Raw genomic sequence first — 12,841 nt, 5'->3', positions numbered from 1 at the left:
CCGGGCTGCACCTGTCCCGGTTTTAAAGGACCGCGGGTTAAAGGCTCTCTTAGCGGTTTGGTAGGACGTACACACGACGAGGGCGACTCGGTTAGGTTAACTGTGTTGGTCTTTATTTGAGTGCAGGGTAGGGCCCCGGGTCCCATGCCTCGCCGCAGCTCCCGGGGACTCCCGATTGCAGGTTGCAGCTGTCCAGGGCGGCCCGCAGAGCCTGGGCCACTCGCTCCACCCTGTCTGTGGGCCTCCCGGTACTCCCGGAGCAGCCTCCCTGCAGGACGTCCAGGAAGCCGGGCAGCTGCGAAGGCAAGGAGAAGAGCGGCGCGGCGCGGAAAGGGGCGGGTACGGCATCGGGGTGCAGCAGCCCGTCAAAGTAGACCCCGACGTAGCGGCCGGCCGCCCGGCCTTGCAGGAAGTCGGGCAGCACGCAGCTGAGCCAGGAGGCGAGGGTGTCATGCGGCCCCGGCCCCACAGTCTCGTGTTGGAGCCACTGCTGGCACTGCGCCACCGCCGCTGGCGAGAAGAGGAGGACCACCACGCCATCCTCCTGCAGGGTCCGGCGCCGCTGCTCGTGGAACCAGGCCAGGGCCCCGTGCGCGCTCAGCTCGCGGCGGCTCCACAGGTCCACGGCCACGCGCAGCGGCAGCTGGCTCAACGCAGACGCCAGCGCGCCCACCAAACGCTCATGGCCCTCTCCCTCCGCAGAGTGGAGGAGTAAGGTTGTGCGGGCCCTGGGGGCAGCTGTCGGGAGAGCCAGCCCGAGTGGGTGAGCCCGGACCTGCCTTCCCTCCATCCACTGGAGCCCAGAGTCACCCTTTGAGGCTGTCCCTTGGAAACCCGGACAGGGAGGCGCTCACCTTTCACACGATCCTTTTTTAGAAGGAGAGAGAAGAAAAGTGCAGCGACCAAGAGTAGGCAGACCAACCACACGAGGACCCAGCGCTTATGGATGTCTGGGATAGACAAGGAAGAATGGGCTAGTTAGAAACCTTACACCTTTCGCTCTGTTTCACAGAGGAGGAAAACTGAGGCCCGTAGTAGACTTGGAGTAATTTGCCCCAAAGTCACAGTGCCAGAGCTTGTGCACTGAAAAAGCTCCATCTATCTATCTATCTGTGTGACCTGCCTCAGTTTTCAAGCCTGTAAATTTGGGATAACGGTACTAAGTGCATAGGGTTACATGTAAAATACAAAACCGTGTCAGGCCTCGTAAGTGCTTAAATGTCAATTGATAGTGCCCCTTAAGCGTAGGGTTGCAGGCCCTTAACCTTGTTGTCTCGCCATGACTGCAATAGCCTTCTGACTAGCCCTCCCCCCTTTTCTGATTCAGTCGTTCACTCTGTGGGTATCCACCAAGATCTGCTTGAAACAGCTTTATTCTAACCCTTGAGGAAGCTGGTGTTGCTGGGAACATAAAATCCCACATCTCTCATGAGCCTCCCATCTTCCTCCCAAGACTCTCTAACCACTCTGACTGCCTTGGAAACTCTCAGAAATGTTCTGCACAGTCTTAAAAATGCAGCTTGACTCCCTTTACCTAGATCAGACCTCACAGTGAGGCTGGGACCTTTCCCCTGAACCTTTTATCCCATCTAGGTCAGGCAGCCACTCCGCTCATTCACCCCACCCCCCCAAAACCTTTCCACTGCTTCGTGCTTCATTACCTAGCACTGTTACAAGATCACACCAGCAAACATTCAACAGTTCATACTTCTTGGATGTCCTCAACTGGATTCTTTTAGACTTGCGTTGGCAAGGGCAGGTTCTGCCTTTTTGGTAATGCTGGGATCTCTGAAAGTGTGTTCTGGGTCTCTATGTGTCTCTGTGTGTGTCTCTCTCCACATGCCACGGAGCATGTGTGGAGGTCAGAGGACAACTCTAGGCAGTCAGTTCATCTGGCTCCCCAGGGAGCTCAGGTTGTCAGGCTTGGTGGCAAGTAGTTTTACCGACGGAACCATCTTTCTGCCTCTGTGGTTTTGGAATGGATAAAGGAATGTAGCTGTGATGTTTTTGAGCCAGGCAAAGCATCGCAGCCGTTGCTCAGCACTGTAGTCCCTGTCGTCAGAGTCAGCTCCCTACCCAGGAAGAGCAGTTCCTGGCATACTCACACTTGTCCATGGGGCAGGCCCATAGCGCTCCCAGGTCATCCTCCTTCCACAGCTGCAAGACACAACCACAGGCCGGTGCTGCTGGCGCACACCTTTAATCCCAGCACTTGGGAGGCAGAGGCAGGGGGATCGCTGTGAGTTTGAGGCCAAGCGAGTTCCAGGACTGTTACACAGAGAAACCCTAGCTCAAAAAAAAAAAAAAAAAAAAAAAAAAAAACAACCCACAACCACAGGCCCCTGCTTGCTGTTCAACACCTAATAATTTCTGCCCAGCCTGTTCAATCTCCTATCCTTGGTTCTGCATACTTCCCTGCCCAGAGCAGGCTCCTGCTTTTGCTCAAGCTGAGCTCTATGCCAAGTGGGGCCTTCCTCAAAGACAGTCTTCCTCAAAGCTCTTTCTAGACCCTAACACTGGGGTGGGTATCACTTAGCCAGTTTCTAGCCAGAAGTGAGCACCTGAGGGACAGGAACTATGCGCTCCTGCTCTTTACCGACCCAGGGCTAGACACAAAGCAAGCGGAACAGGTCGGCCAGTGCGCGTTTTGAAGGATCTTGCCTGTAGGCACCAGGACACGTTCTATCACCCACTCACCTGCACGCACTGGTGTGTCCAGAAGTCTTGCAGCAACTGCTCTCCAAGGCGAGCAGCTCTCTGCAAGTCAAGGGGAAGGGGGGGGGGGGCTGTCACCTTGGGCAGCATGGAAAGTGCTGCAGTGGAGTAGAATTGTTTGTCGAGAGACGCTGGGAGACTTGGGAAGCCATTGGAGAGGCATGGACACGCGCATGCGCACACACACACACACTCACACACACTATTCCAAGAGAGCTGTACTGGGCCTGGCAGAGCAGTAGCAGAATAGAGGGTAATAGGATGGAAGGAGAATATGAAGCCACGGTTGAGATGGAGCCGGGAAGGCCTGGAGGGAGATTCCCTGGTCCTCACCGTGGAGGCGTTGCTAGGCAATGCTGTACAGCCACTGGGTTCCAAGGCACAGACTGACGTGTCGTTTAGGCCGGTTCTCCTCTCCACTAATAGCATATCGTCCTTGAAGGGCCCCAAGGAGTCTGGGAGGAGGGAGAGGCCACTCTAGTAAGACCCACTCAGGAGCTGCCACTTGTCTTCCACACATCCCCCGACCTTCACCCCCACAAGCAGTTTCTCCATGGCTCACCCCAATTGCAAGGGACCCTGTCCCAGCCACCCTCAAGCCCCACTCACCAGCCCACAAGCATTCTTGGAACTGTACCTTCTCCAAGCTGCTCACCTGCTTAGAAGGAGCCAGAGTTAGGAGCGCTAGGAAAAGCAAGAGCCAGGGCCGGAAAGTCCACAAGGGAAGGAGCAGGCAAGAGGAAGCCCGTCAGGCCGGCTCTGCACTCTGCACCTGAGGTTAGGCACATCTGGGTTCAGCTGCAGGATTGGGAGTCACCCATCTGTCTCAGAGCAGGCCTTGGGAGAAGACCTGTGCTGACGGAGCTTACAACCCCGCAGCTCTCTGGGTCTTGAAGCACTTACAACCAGTCGCCCTTACCTGCCACCTCAGAGGAGCCAGCCACCCACTGAAAATCACAGCCTCTGCCCTTCCCCATGCCTTCAGCTTTTACCACAGCATGGGTTTCACTTTAACGTGCTGTTCAGTTATACGTATTGTTCACCTTCCTTCCTTAGGAGCAGGTTCTGTGACGAGAGGAACAGCTCTTGGTTTTGTTCACTGACAGAGCTGTCTCAAAGTGGCTGTACACAGTAGATAGTCAGCCAGTCTGTTTTGTTCTGAAACGGTCTCAGTCTTTAACCTAGGCTGGCCTGTCATCCACTACAGCTCAAGCCAGGGTAGCCTCGAACTCAGGGCAGCACGTACTCCTGCCTCAGCCTCCCAAGTGCTAGGAATATAGGCACGAGCCACCTTGCCCAGCTAAATCTTGAATGAATGCTTTTATTTTTTTAACCTAAAAAGGGCATGAGTTCCAAGGAGTACCTGTGGATGCTCTAGTTTGGGGAAGAGAATTGGTGCGGGGTCCCACCCTCAGCCCAATGCTTTTTTTTTTTTTTTTTTTGTTTTTTTGAGACAGGGTTTCTCTGTGGTTTTGGAGCCTGTCCTGGAACTAGCTCTTGTAGACCAGGCTGGTCTCGAACTCACAGAGATCCACCTGCCTCTGCCTCCCAAGTGCTGGGATTAAAGGTGTGCCCCACCACCACCCGGCTTCAGCCCAATGCTTTTGATCACCATTCTGACCTGGACACAGAGGTTGGGGTGGCCTCTCACCGACGGGAACTCATGAGGCTTCTGTGGAAGGCAGGAAATAAGTGAAGTCGCAAAGGGAAAACCTGGGGTCCCCCTTTCTCTCTCCATCCTGGGTCTGCCTTTGACCTCACATTCACAGTGACATTCTCCTGGAGCATTGGTGGCACAAGGGGCTGGCAGGGAAGCTGGTCTGGTGCCTGCCAGCAGAGTGCCACCTGGGCCGGCAGAGAGCATGGTGCATTTAGCTGCCATCTCCCTGGGGACAGCACCTGCAGCCTGGCTATGTGCCAAAGGTTCCGGTGTGCACGGGGATCTAGAGAAGAGAGTCCGGGTTACTAAACATGAATCAGCCTTCCTATGCAGCCAACCCCTTGCCACAGGAGATCCACTCACCTTCCCGGAAAGGGCAGAAACTGGTCCTAACAGAGTCTGGCTCCAGGGGCCACACCTGGGAAGAAAAAAGTCGATCCAACCCAGTCACTCATCATCCATGAGCGTGTGTCAGCCCCTGCTGCATTCCAGGATACACAAACACTCACCACCTTCCTCAGAGCTCTAGAGATGGGAATTTGGATTCTCTCAGTAAACACTGCCATGTGGCACTTTGAACATCTTCTCTCAACTTGGGGAAAGGGGCTTGTGCTTGTTTGTTTTTCTATTTTTTGATTCAGGGTCTTACTATGTAACCCTGTCTGGCCTGGAACTAGCAGAGATCTAGCTGCCTTTGCCTTCTGAGGGCGGGGATTAAAAGCACTCACCATCATACCTGGCTTTTCACCCAACTGTTAATGAATGCCTACTGTGTGTCTTAGCAGTGTGGTATACACTAAAAGCCTTAGGTTATTCATCTTGATTCACTTCACAACAATTGTGTGAATACCGCCTGTGTATCAAATACTGTGCTCGGTTTGTAAGAGCATCACTATGTGCTTAACACTATGCTGTGAGAAACCATTAATACATTCATCAAATGTTTAACTGAGAGAACCTGCTCAGTGGTGGGCACTGGGCATGGCGATGCCGTTAAATCACAGCGCACATTTCCTGAACATCTGCCATGTGTCTTACCATTGTGTTTGGCAGTGGGGATTTGTTCATTCATCTCTACAGCCAATATTAGCACCCACTGTATGCCAGGAACTGTCCAAGAGTCTGGCAAAGTTCCTGTGTTTGAGTAAAATAGGCTTTGCTTGCCTTCAAGGAAGTCACAGACTCACAGTTGTAGTAAGGATAAACTATGTAAACGTTAGTCACTTAGCCACTTCCAAATATTCACTGAGCATCTTACGTATGCAACAAAAAGTTAAACAGAAGCCCAAACGTTAAAGGAAGTGACACGTGGACAAGAAAAGCCAGAAGGACAGGGGATTGGGAACTAAGAGAGGCCAGGAGAGTGAAGAAGCTTTTGGAAAGAGTGGATGTGAGCCGGGAAGGTTTGGGTACCTGGAAGCAGAGGTGGGAACTGCCTGAGGAAAGGCAGGGTGGGCGAGCCTTGGTCAGCAGTTCCACTGGAAATAACAAACCTCATAAAGGAGAAGTTGGAAGGAAGTCTACTGGGAAAGGTTCAGTTAAGGGTAAAACTAGGGAACCAGGGATGGCAGAAAGGCCCTGCAAAGGGAGGTAGGGTGTAGAGGTTGTTGACAGATTACAGGAGAGATTATAGAGGCCCAAGGTGAACTGAAGACGGAGAGGAAGGGGGAAGAATTCGTAAGAGGTCACGTGGCTGGCTGAATAATGTCACCTGCAGTTAGAGGGAGTGGCAGCAGCCAACACAGTCAAACCTAGACAAGGCGCCCTGCTTTACAACAGCCCCGGGAGGGTACAGTTGATCCAGACTACAGATAAGAAGCAGGCTCAGAGAGGCTGTGGCCTGCCCAAGGTCATTCAGCCTGTAAATGGCTAGGACTCAATTTAGCTCAATTTAGCACATAGCATGGGTCCTACCCTTCAGGGGAACGCGAAGAGGGAACTAGAAGAGGAGGGACAGGCTTCAGGGAAGAGGTGACGTCTGAGTCATGAGGAACAGTCCTGTGGATAAAGGACCCCAGGAGCATTCTGGGCACATGCAAGGAGAAGGCACAGGACAACAAGAGTAAAGAGACAGCCAGCCACCCAAAGGGGCCATGGTCCCTACAGAGTAGGGAGAACAGTGACCCTAGAAGATCAGAGGCCATCCTCTGTACCTCCCTAGCCCTGTCTCCCACATGCAGGTGGATTCTGCTCCTACCTGAATGCAGAGGCAGGGAACCAGGTCTGTATGGTTTAAGGTAATAGTCTGTGGTCCAGTCTGTGGGATGAACAGAAGGAAGTGAGTTAAGAGAAGATAAGGAGAAGAAACTGTGAGGCCCAAAGTAGAGGGAAATAGGCAGACAAACACACACACACTGCACCCCTTCAAGGTCCCCTTTGACAGTTTGCACACATCCTTAATGTGGGCGTGAGCACAGGGTGAACATGGACTGAAGGAGAAGCCTCACCAGGTTTTTGTACCTCCAGGGTTTGAGAGGACCCTGGACCTGATCCCAGTACAGTAAGAAGCCAAAGTTCTGCTCCTCAGAGACGTCCAGTACCAAGTGAACACTGTCTCCATCTGCAGATACATTGAGCCAGGGCAGGGCTAATGGGGAAAGCAAAGGGGGTGGGATTCAGACTCCCCTCACCCTTCTGCACAGCCAAGCCTGGGCCATACTCACCAACTGTCCCATTGGAAATTTCACCAAACCCTCAGACTAGGAGGCCCTGGGAGGACAGACCAGGCTTTGTCCCCAGCCACAAGCCCAGAGACAAACCCACAGAGGCTCCAGCTTGCATCGTGGGACAAGTCTTCTTCCTCTGCAGCCCGTAGAATCCTGCTACCTCCTCAATGCCAATGACTTTCCCTGGACTCTGCCTATGCCCCACATAGTAATACCAGTAAAAGCTGCAGTGCTTGCAACAGCTTGCAAGACCTTAACCAGCCTAGGTTCTGACCCCTCTCTAACCTCATCTGTTAGTACCTTGTCTTGACTACTTTGCTGCAAACACATGAGGTTTCTTCGTATTCCCCAAGCACGCTCGATCTTGATCCTACCCCTGGGCCTTTGCATGTGCTTCACTCTCCCTATGGACCGCCCGTCTCTCAAATACACGACCTTTCACATCCCTCGCTATAGTGCCCTTTCTCACTACTGCAACTCTCGGTCTTCCCATCCCCCTCTCTTGACTTCTCTCCAAACTCCAGTCACCATCTACCTTACCGTACACCCTACATCTACACAGGTCTACAGGATCTTCTCTCAACCCCTCCCTAATCCCAACTCCAGCTCCATGAGGATGGGAGTTTCAGAGAGTTCACTTATTAATTTCCTTCCCGTCTATAGCCATGTCTGGCACGGGGTAATTAATTATTCAGTCAATGTTGTTGAATAAGGAAAGCCGTCACTACTGCGTGACAAGATGAGATGCGTGCTGTGTGTCTGTTCTCGAAGCCCTGGCGCCTAGTGAGCTTCCTGAGGTGCCAAAGAGGAAGGCCAAAAAGTTGAAAAGAAGAAAGAGAAGACTTAGACGATTTCAAAGTTTAAAAACTGCCACCGAATTCATGGTTCACCTTGTGCACGTTGTAGAAGTCGAAGCATGTGTAAACACTGACACAGCTGGACCAGATGTGGTGACACACACCTGCCACCTCAGCTAAGAAAGAGCTAAGGCAGGAGGATCGCAAGTTCAAGTTTAGAATGCACACACACCCTAGCAAGCTCCCGTCAAAACCAAAACAACATAACTATATAACCACATCACTGAACTAGCTATTAAAGCCTCTTTGCTGGACACGATGGTGCACATGCAATCCCAGCACTTGGAAAGCAGAGGCAGGTGGACCTGTGTGGACATGAGACTTGTGAGTTCTGGTCCAGCAAGAATGACATGATAAGACCTCGTCTCCAAAAAAAAAAAAAAAAATCATTGCACATTTAACTTTTTGTATATGCTATATATATGCATGATAAATTTTCTTTACAAAAGGATACAAAATAACAGTCCCTATTTCAGGTTTAATATCATTTCTACTTTGTTCTATGAATATGGGCACCATAATCTTGGCAGTGCCTTGGGCCACTATATGTTCCTGGTATTAATGAATACTTGTTATAAGAAAGGGTTCATCTTTATACTTCCAATGTCTGGAATAGATGAAGTAACTACTACAGTTCATGTGGAACGAGTGAATGAATGAATGAAGGATCATGCCCTGTGACTTTTGGAATTTGGCATCCCAGGGCTGAAGTCAACCCAAAGTATGCATTGTGTGAACTCCAACCCTGTTCCTCCCTCCACCCAGCCCACTGTCCCTAGCCCCTACCCCAGCAGCTCTGGATGCTGTCCCGGACTTCAAGACCCCTGCAGTCTGGGGAGAAATCACAGAAAAACCTCAGTGGGGCTGGGGACCAAGGAAAGAAGGGAGGCAACCCAACCCGTGGGGAGATACTGAGAGGGGCTGCCTGTGCCCTGAAAATCATCCACATTTATGTGGGCACAGAGCACCTATCCCAGGAGCTGGAAGCACCAGGAACTGGCTATGGAGGATACCAGCTCAGATTCCTGCCTGCAAGTAATGGGGGAATGACCAGAGGGACCACAGGCTAGGGGACCAGGGCTCTGGGTCACTTACCAGGAAGCTGCTGGGTGACATTGAGTTCTTTCTGGTACCTGGGCTGCGTGTAGGACCAGATTCGCACCTCAGCCCCAAGACCAGCCTCGAAACAGTCAAACACTGCAGAGCCCTATGAGGAGAGGGTGGTACAGGGCTCAGAAGCCAGGCCAAGATCTCGGGTTTATGTAGATGGACCACTCTGCTCAGCCACTGACTTTTTTGGGGGGGAGGGCAGTGTCTCTCTGTGTAGCCCCAGCTGTTTGGGGAACTCGCTCTGTAGACCAGGCTGGCCTCGAACTCACAGAGAACTGCCGGCCTCTGACTCCCGAGTGCTGGGATTAAAGGCAATTGCCACAACCACCCAGCTAAATTCCCTTTTTTTAAACAGGTCCCCAGTTCTGAAGCAAGTGTCCGCCTGTGTCGGCAGGCTTAGGATTAAGCAGGCCATCTACCTGTTGTCATGGGCCACTTGGCCAAGGGGGGAAGCTGATGAGATATACTAGTGCAAGCGCCTCAGTGTGCTCATGCTGCACTGTGGAGTCAACTCTGCAGATTAAAAAAAATGTGTGCACATACGTGTACATGCACGTGTGTGTGAGTATGCATGTATGTGTGTGTCCATGTGTGTGTGTGTGCGTGCATGCGTGCGTGCATGCATGTGTGTGAGTGTGTTGCTGGGAATCAAACCCAGGACTCGGAGTATGTTAGGCAGGCGCTCTATCACTGAGTTACATTCCCAGCCCTTTATTCTTATTTTATAAAGTCATCAAAAGTTAAAAAGGACTTTTCATGAAGGAAGTTATAAACAGCCAATAAGCATGTAACAAGTGACTTCGTCAGCCGTTAGGGGTATGCAAATTAAAGCTGTAAACCAAACACAGTGGCATGTACCTGTAGTCCTAGCACTCAGGAGGGCGAGGCAGGAGGAGTTCAGCCCAGACTACACAGCAAGATTCTGTCTAGTTAAAAACAAGGTCTGAGAATGTAGCACAGTAGTAGACAGCTGTTTAGTGTGTACAAAGCCTAAACACCAGCCAGTGGGCTGCCTAGACCCCCAGCAGGTAAAGTGCTCACCACCACGCTAGACAACCTGAGTTCAATCCCCAGGACCTTTATGGTAATAAGGAGAAAACCGAATCTAAGCTGTTGTTTGCCCTCCATCTGAACCCCCAGGAAACATACATACACAGTAAATAAACAAATACAATTTAGAAATATAAACATTACCAATGCACATGTCCACACAAATCCCCAGTTATAAACCACAGCGTACATAGCAGAATAGCTAACATCTAAATTTTAAAATGCCAAGTGTTGGCAAAGATGGAAGCAACTGGAAGCCCTATTTGCTGCTGGCGAGCGAATGAAATAAAATTGTCCCAAGTCAAACATGCGATATAGGAGTGTCCTTATCCTGATTTTATAGACAGAAAAACCACCACGAAGGCCGAGAGGGCTCATTGCTTAGATCAGACCCAAGATTTAAAGAAACACTGCCCGGGATGGTGGCGGGAATGTCAGATTCAGAATGTGGCTACTCAGAAGGAGAAGCACTTCACATACCACAGACTGACCAGGCTGCACCAGGACAGCAGGCACCTGTATCTCCAGCAGGGCACAGCGGGTAGTGGGGTAGGCCTGGAAGGAGAGCACCACCTGGGCCAGGAGAGAGGCTGTGGGCAACAAACAAGGGTTAGCTAGGCCACGGGCCGTGGGAAAGACCCTGGCAGGACACAGCGGCTGGGCCACTGACTCCTCACCGTTTCTAGGTTCCTGGAGTTCCAAATCAGAATTTTCCCCTTCTTCAGGCTCTTCCCAGCCCCCTGCAAGGAACAGAGAAGAGAGTAAAGCCAAAGTTAGACACCTTCTCTGGGCTTAGATTCCCTTCCAGAAATGCCACGGTTGGTAAGCAGAGGCCTGGGAGAACAGGCTGGCCTAGGGATTCTTGTGCCAGTGTCTCCAACACTGCAGATGCGCAGAGTCTGCAGCCCTCATGCTTTTCCCGGGCACTCTCATGAGTGCACACACAGTCACAGGACTCCCCACTCACCGTGCACAGCCAAGTGCACAACCACGCGGACACAGAGGGCACAATCAGTCTCCTGTGGGCACCGCAGCACCAGCTCTGTCTGCAGGCACGTAGGCACCAGCACAGGGCCCGGGGCAGACTCGATGCTTCCAGGCAGACAGAGCACGTCACCATCTGGGTGTGAAGGGTGGAGTGGGAGCTGAAGCTGTTCAGAGCCTGGTTTGGCTTCTGACACCTCCAGAGGGCAGGGGAGCTAGCTCAGCTTCTTGGGGCTGGGGGTAAACAGTCTTCCCTTTCAGCTAGCCTGAAGTTCCCGCTGTTAAAGTACCAACACTTACCCCAGAGGTGGCAGGAAAGGCCCTGTGAAGGAAGGAAAAGTCAGTTTACACCCCCAAATCTCAGCACCCGACAACCCCTACCCCTGCCTACCTCCTTCTGGGGCTCCCTACCTTAAGCCCTTCCCTGCAGACAAGACTAATTCTTGTCCCCTTTCCATCATCCCCATCAGCACCAGACAGACCAGACAGGGCGGTTCTGATGGAGGCAGTGACAGGAGCCAGATTAGGGCTCTGAAGAGGCACAGACTGAACTCTCAGCCTTCCCCAGTTTCCCAGGGCCCCAGACTCACTAGAGAGCAGCGTGCGGTGTCGTGAGGCTCCACAAGCCTCTCCAGAGAAACCACCACAGGGGTCCGGCCCAGTGCCAAGGACAGCAGGAACCAGGACATAGGCATCTTCCAGGTGCTAGGCAGCACCCAGGCCTGAGGCCCGGTCCTGCCCCCCCGAGGGGGGGCAGACCCCCCACCCCTGCTGCCAACCAGCCCTGTGTCCCTGGGAGAGAACCAGCGCTAGAACTGCTCTCCAGCCATACTTTCCCTCTCGGAGCCGGGACTCCGGGCCCAGTTTCAGCTGGAGTGCTTTCGCTTTGACTCCCAGCAGGCTGTTCCCGCCCCACCCTGTCCTGTCCCTCCCACCAACTCCAGGCTTAGGAGCCGGCAGCTTTGGACTCGGGTGGTGGCCTCTCCTCCTCCTCCTCCTCCTTGGCCGACACCTGGCTGGGAGGAGCCCTGGGAAGGCAGCACAGTTGGAGCCAAGCTGAATAAGGTAACTCTTACCCTGGATTTCTTCAAACACGAAGACTACCTACGACTGAGAAGACCCCAGACTTGTGGTGTCTCCACTTCCTGTATGACCCCGGGCTCCACTGGCCCACTGGGTTCCCTTTTACTAGACACCTCCGTTCTTTTTTTTTTTTTTTAAAATATTTATTTATTATGTGCACAGCATTCCTTCCACGTGTGCCTGCAAGCCAGAAGGGGGCGCCAGGTCTCATTATAGATGGCTGTGAGCCACCATGTGGTTGCTGGGAATTGAACTCAGGACCTCTGGAAAAGTAGTCAGTGCTCTTAACCACTGAGCCATCTCTCCAGCCCGACACCTCTGTTCTTTATACACTGCCCTAGACCTCAGTGACTGTGACCCTCGCAAAACAGGAGCTCTGAAGACAGTGAGCTGGTACCAAAGGGAACCAGAAAGCGGGCTTCTCCCCACTGCCTGGCTCAGATTCAAGGGGGGCAGAAGGGCAGGCAGGGCCCGGGGGACCCAGAGTTCACTCAGCAGAGGTTCCCTTGTGATGCTGTGGGACTGGAGGAATGGGGTGGGCATTGTGCCCAGCTGAGCTTTGGTTTTCCCTTTGCTCTCAGAAGAATCACTATGAGGTACTGAACCCCTTTGCCTCTCACAGACGACACTTGTGGGTATGAGGCCACAGACAAGGACTGTGAGCCGCCCTAGAACAAGCCTAGGGCAGGCCCAGGCACACAGGAGCAGCACACTTC

General features: G+C 52.6%; 1 protein-coding gene across 4 annotated transcripts; it reads right to left on the bottom strand.

Annotated features, from left to right (window-relative positions):
• Positions 1-96: 96 nt before the first annotated feature.
• Positions 97-11,944, bottom strand: Il17rc (interleukin 17 receptor C). Of its 4 annotated transcripts, none has more exons than XM_050148409.1 (18): positions 11,633-11,944; positions 11,343-11,364; positions 11,026-11,178; positions 10,736-10,798; positions 10,539-10,648; positions 8,994-9,105; positions 8,685-8,729; positions 6,823-6,962; positions 6,573-6,632; positions 4,739-4,793; positions 4,477-4,658; positions 4,337-4,387; positions 3,325-3,370; positions 3,049-3,170; positions 2,698-2,757; positions 2,106-2,157; positions 855-950; positions 97-738 (listed from the first exon to the last, which is right to left on the bottom strand). In XM_050148409.1, exons 1-18 carry the CDS (start codon positions 11,735-11,737, stop codon positions 113-115), a joined length of 2,100 nt encoding a protein of 699 aa, XP_050004366.1. In that variant the 5' UTR covers positions 11,738-11,944; the 3' UTR covers positions 97-112. The 4 variants fall into 4 exon arrangements, with proteins under 4 accessions (XP_050004366.1, XP_050004367.1, XP_050004369.1 ...); XM_050148410.1 differs by having other exon boundaries at positions 6,823-6,935; XM_050148412.1 differs by lacking the exon at positions 8,685-8,729 and having other exon boundaries at positions 6,823-6,935.
• Positions 11,945-12,841: the final 897 nt, after the last annotated feature.

Source organism: Alexandromys fortis, unplaced genomic scaffold, assembly GCF_014885135.2.
Source record: "Alexandromys fortis isolate MF-2015 unplaced genomic scaffold, M_Fortis_MF-2015_v1.1 scaffold_59, whole genome shotgun sequence".
NCBI lineage: Eukaryota > Metazoa > Chordata > Mammalia > Rodentia > Cricetidae > Alexandromys > Alexandromys fortis.
The sequence above is the reverse complement of the archived record's forward strand: the minus strand, read 5'-3'. Positions and strand labels throughout refer to the sequence as shown.

Excerpts from the sequence above, each read along its gene's own strand:
- Il17rc (XM_050148409.1), bottom strand. The coding sequence starts at position 11,737 with ATGCCTATGTCCTGGTTCCTGCTGTCCTTGGCACTGGGCCGGACCCCT. Across the intron at positions 11,179-11,342 it reads CCTTTCCTGCCACCTCTGGG|ATGGTGACGTGCTCTGTCTG; the intron begins GTAAGTGTTGGT and ends CTTCACACCCAG. Across the intron at positions 739-854 it reads AAAAAAGGATCGTGTGAAAG|CTGCCCCCAGGGCCCGCACA; the intron begins GTGAGCGCCTCC and ends CTCTCCCGACAG.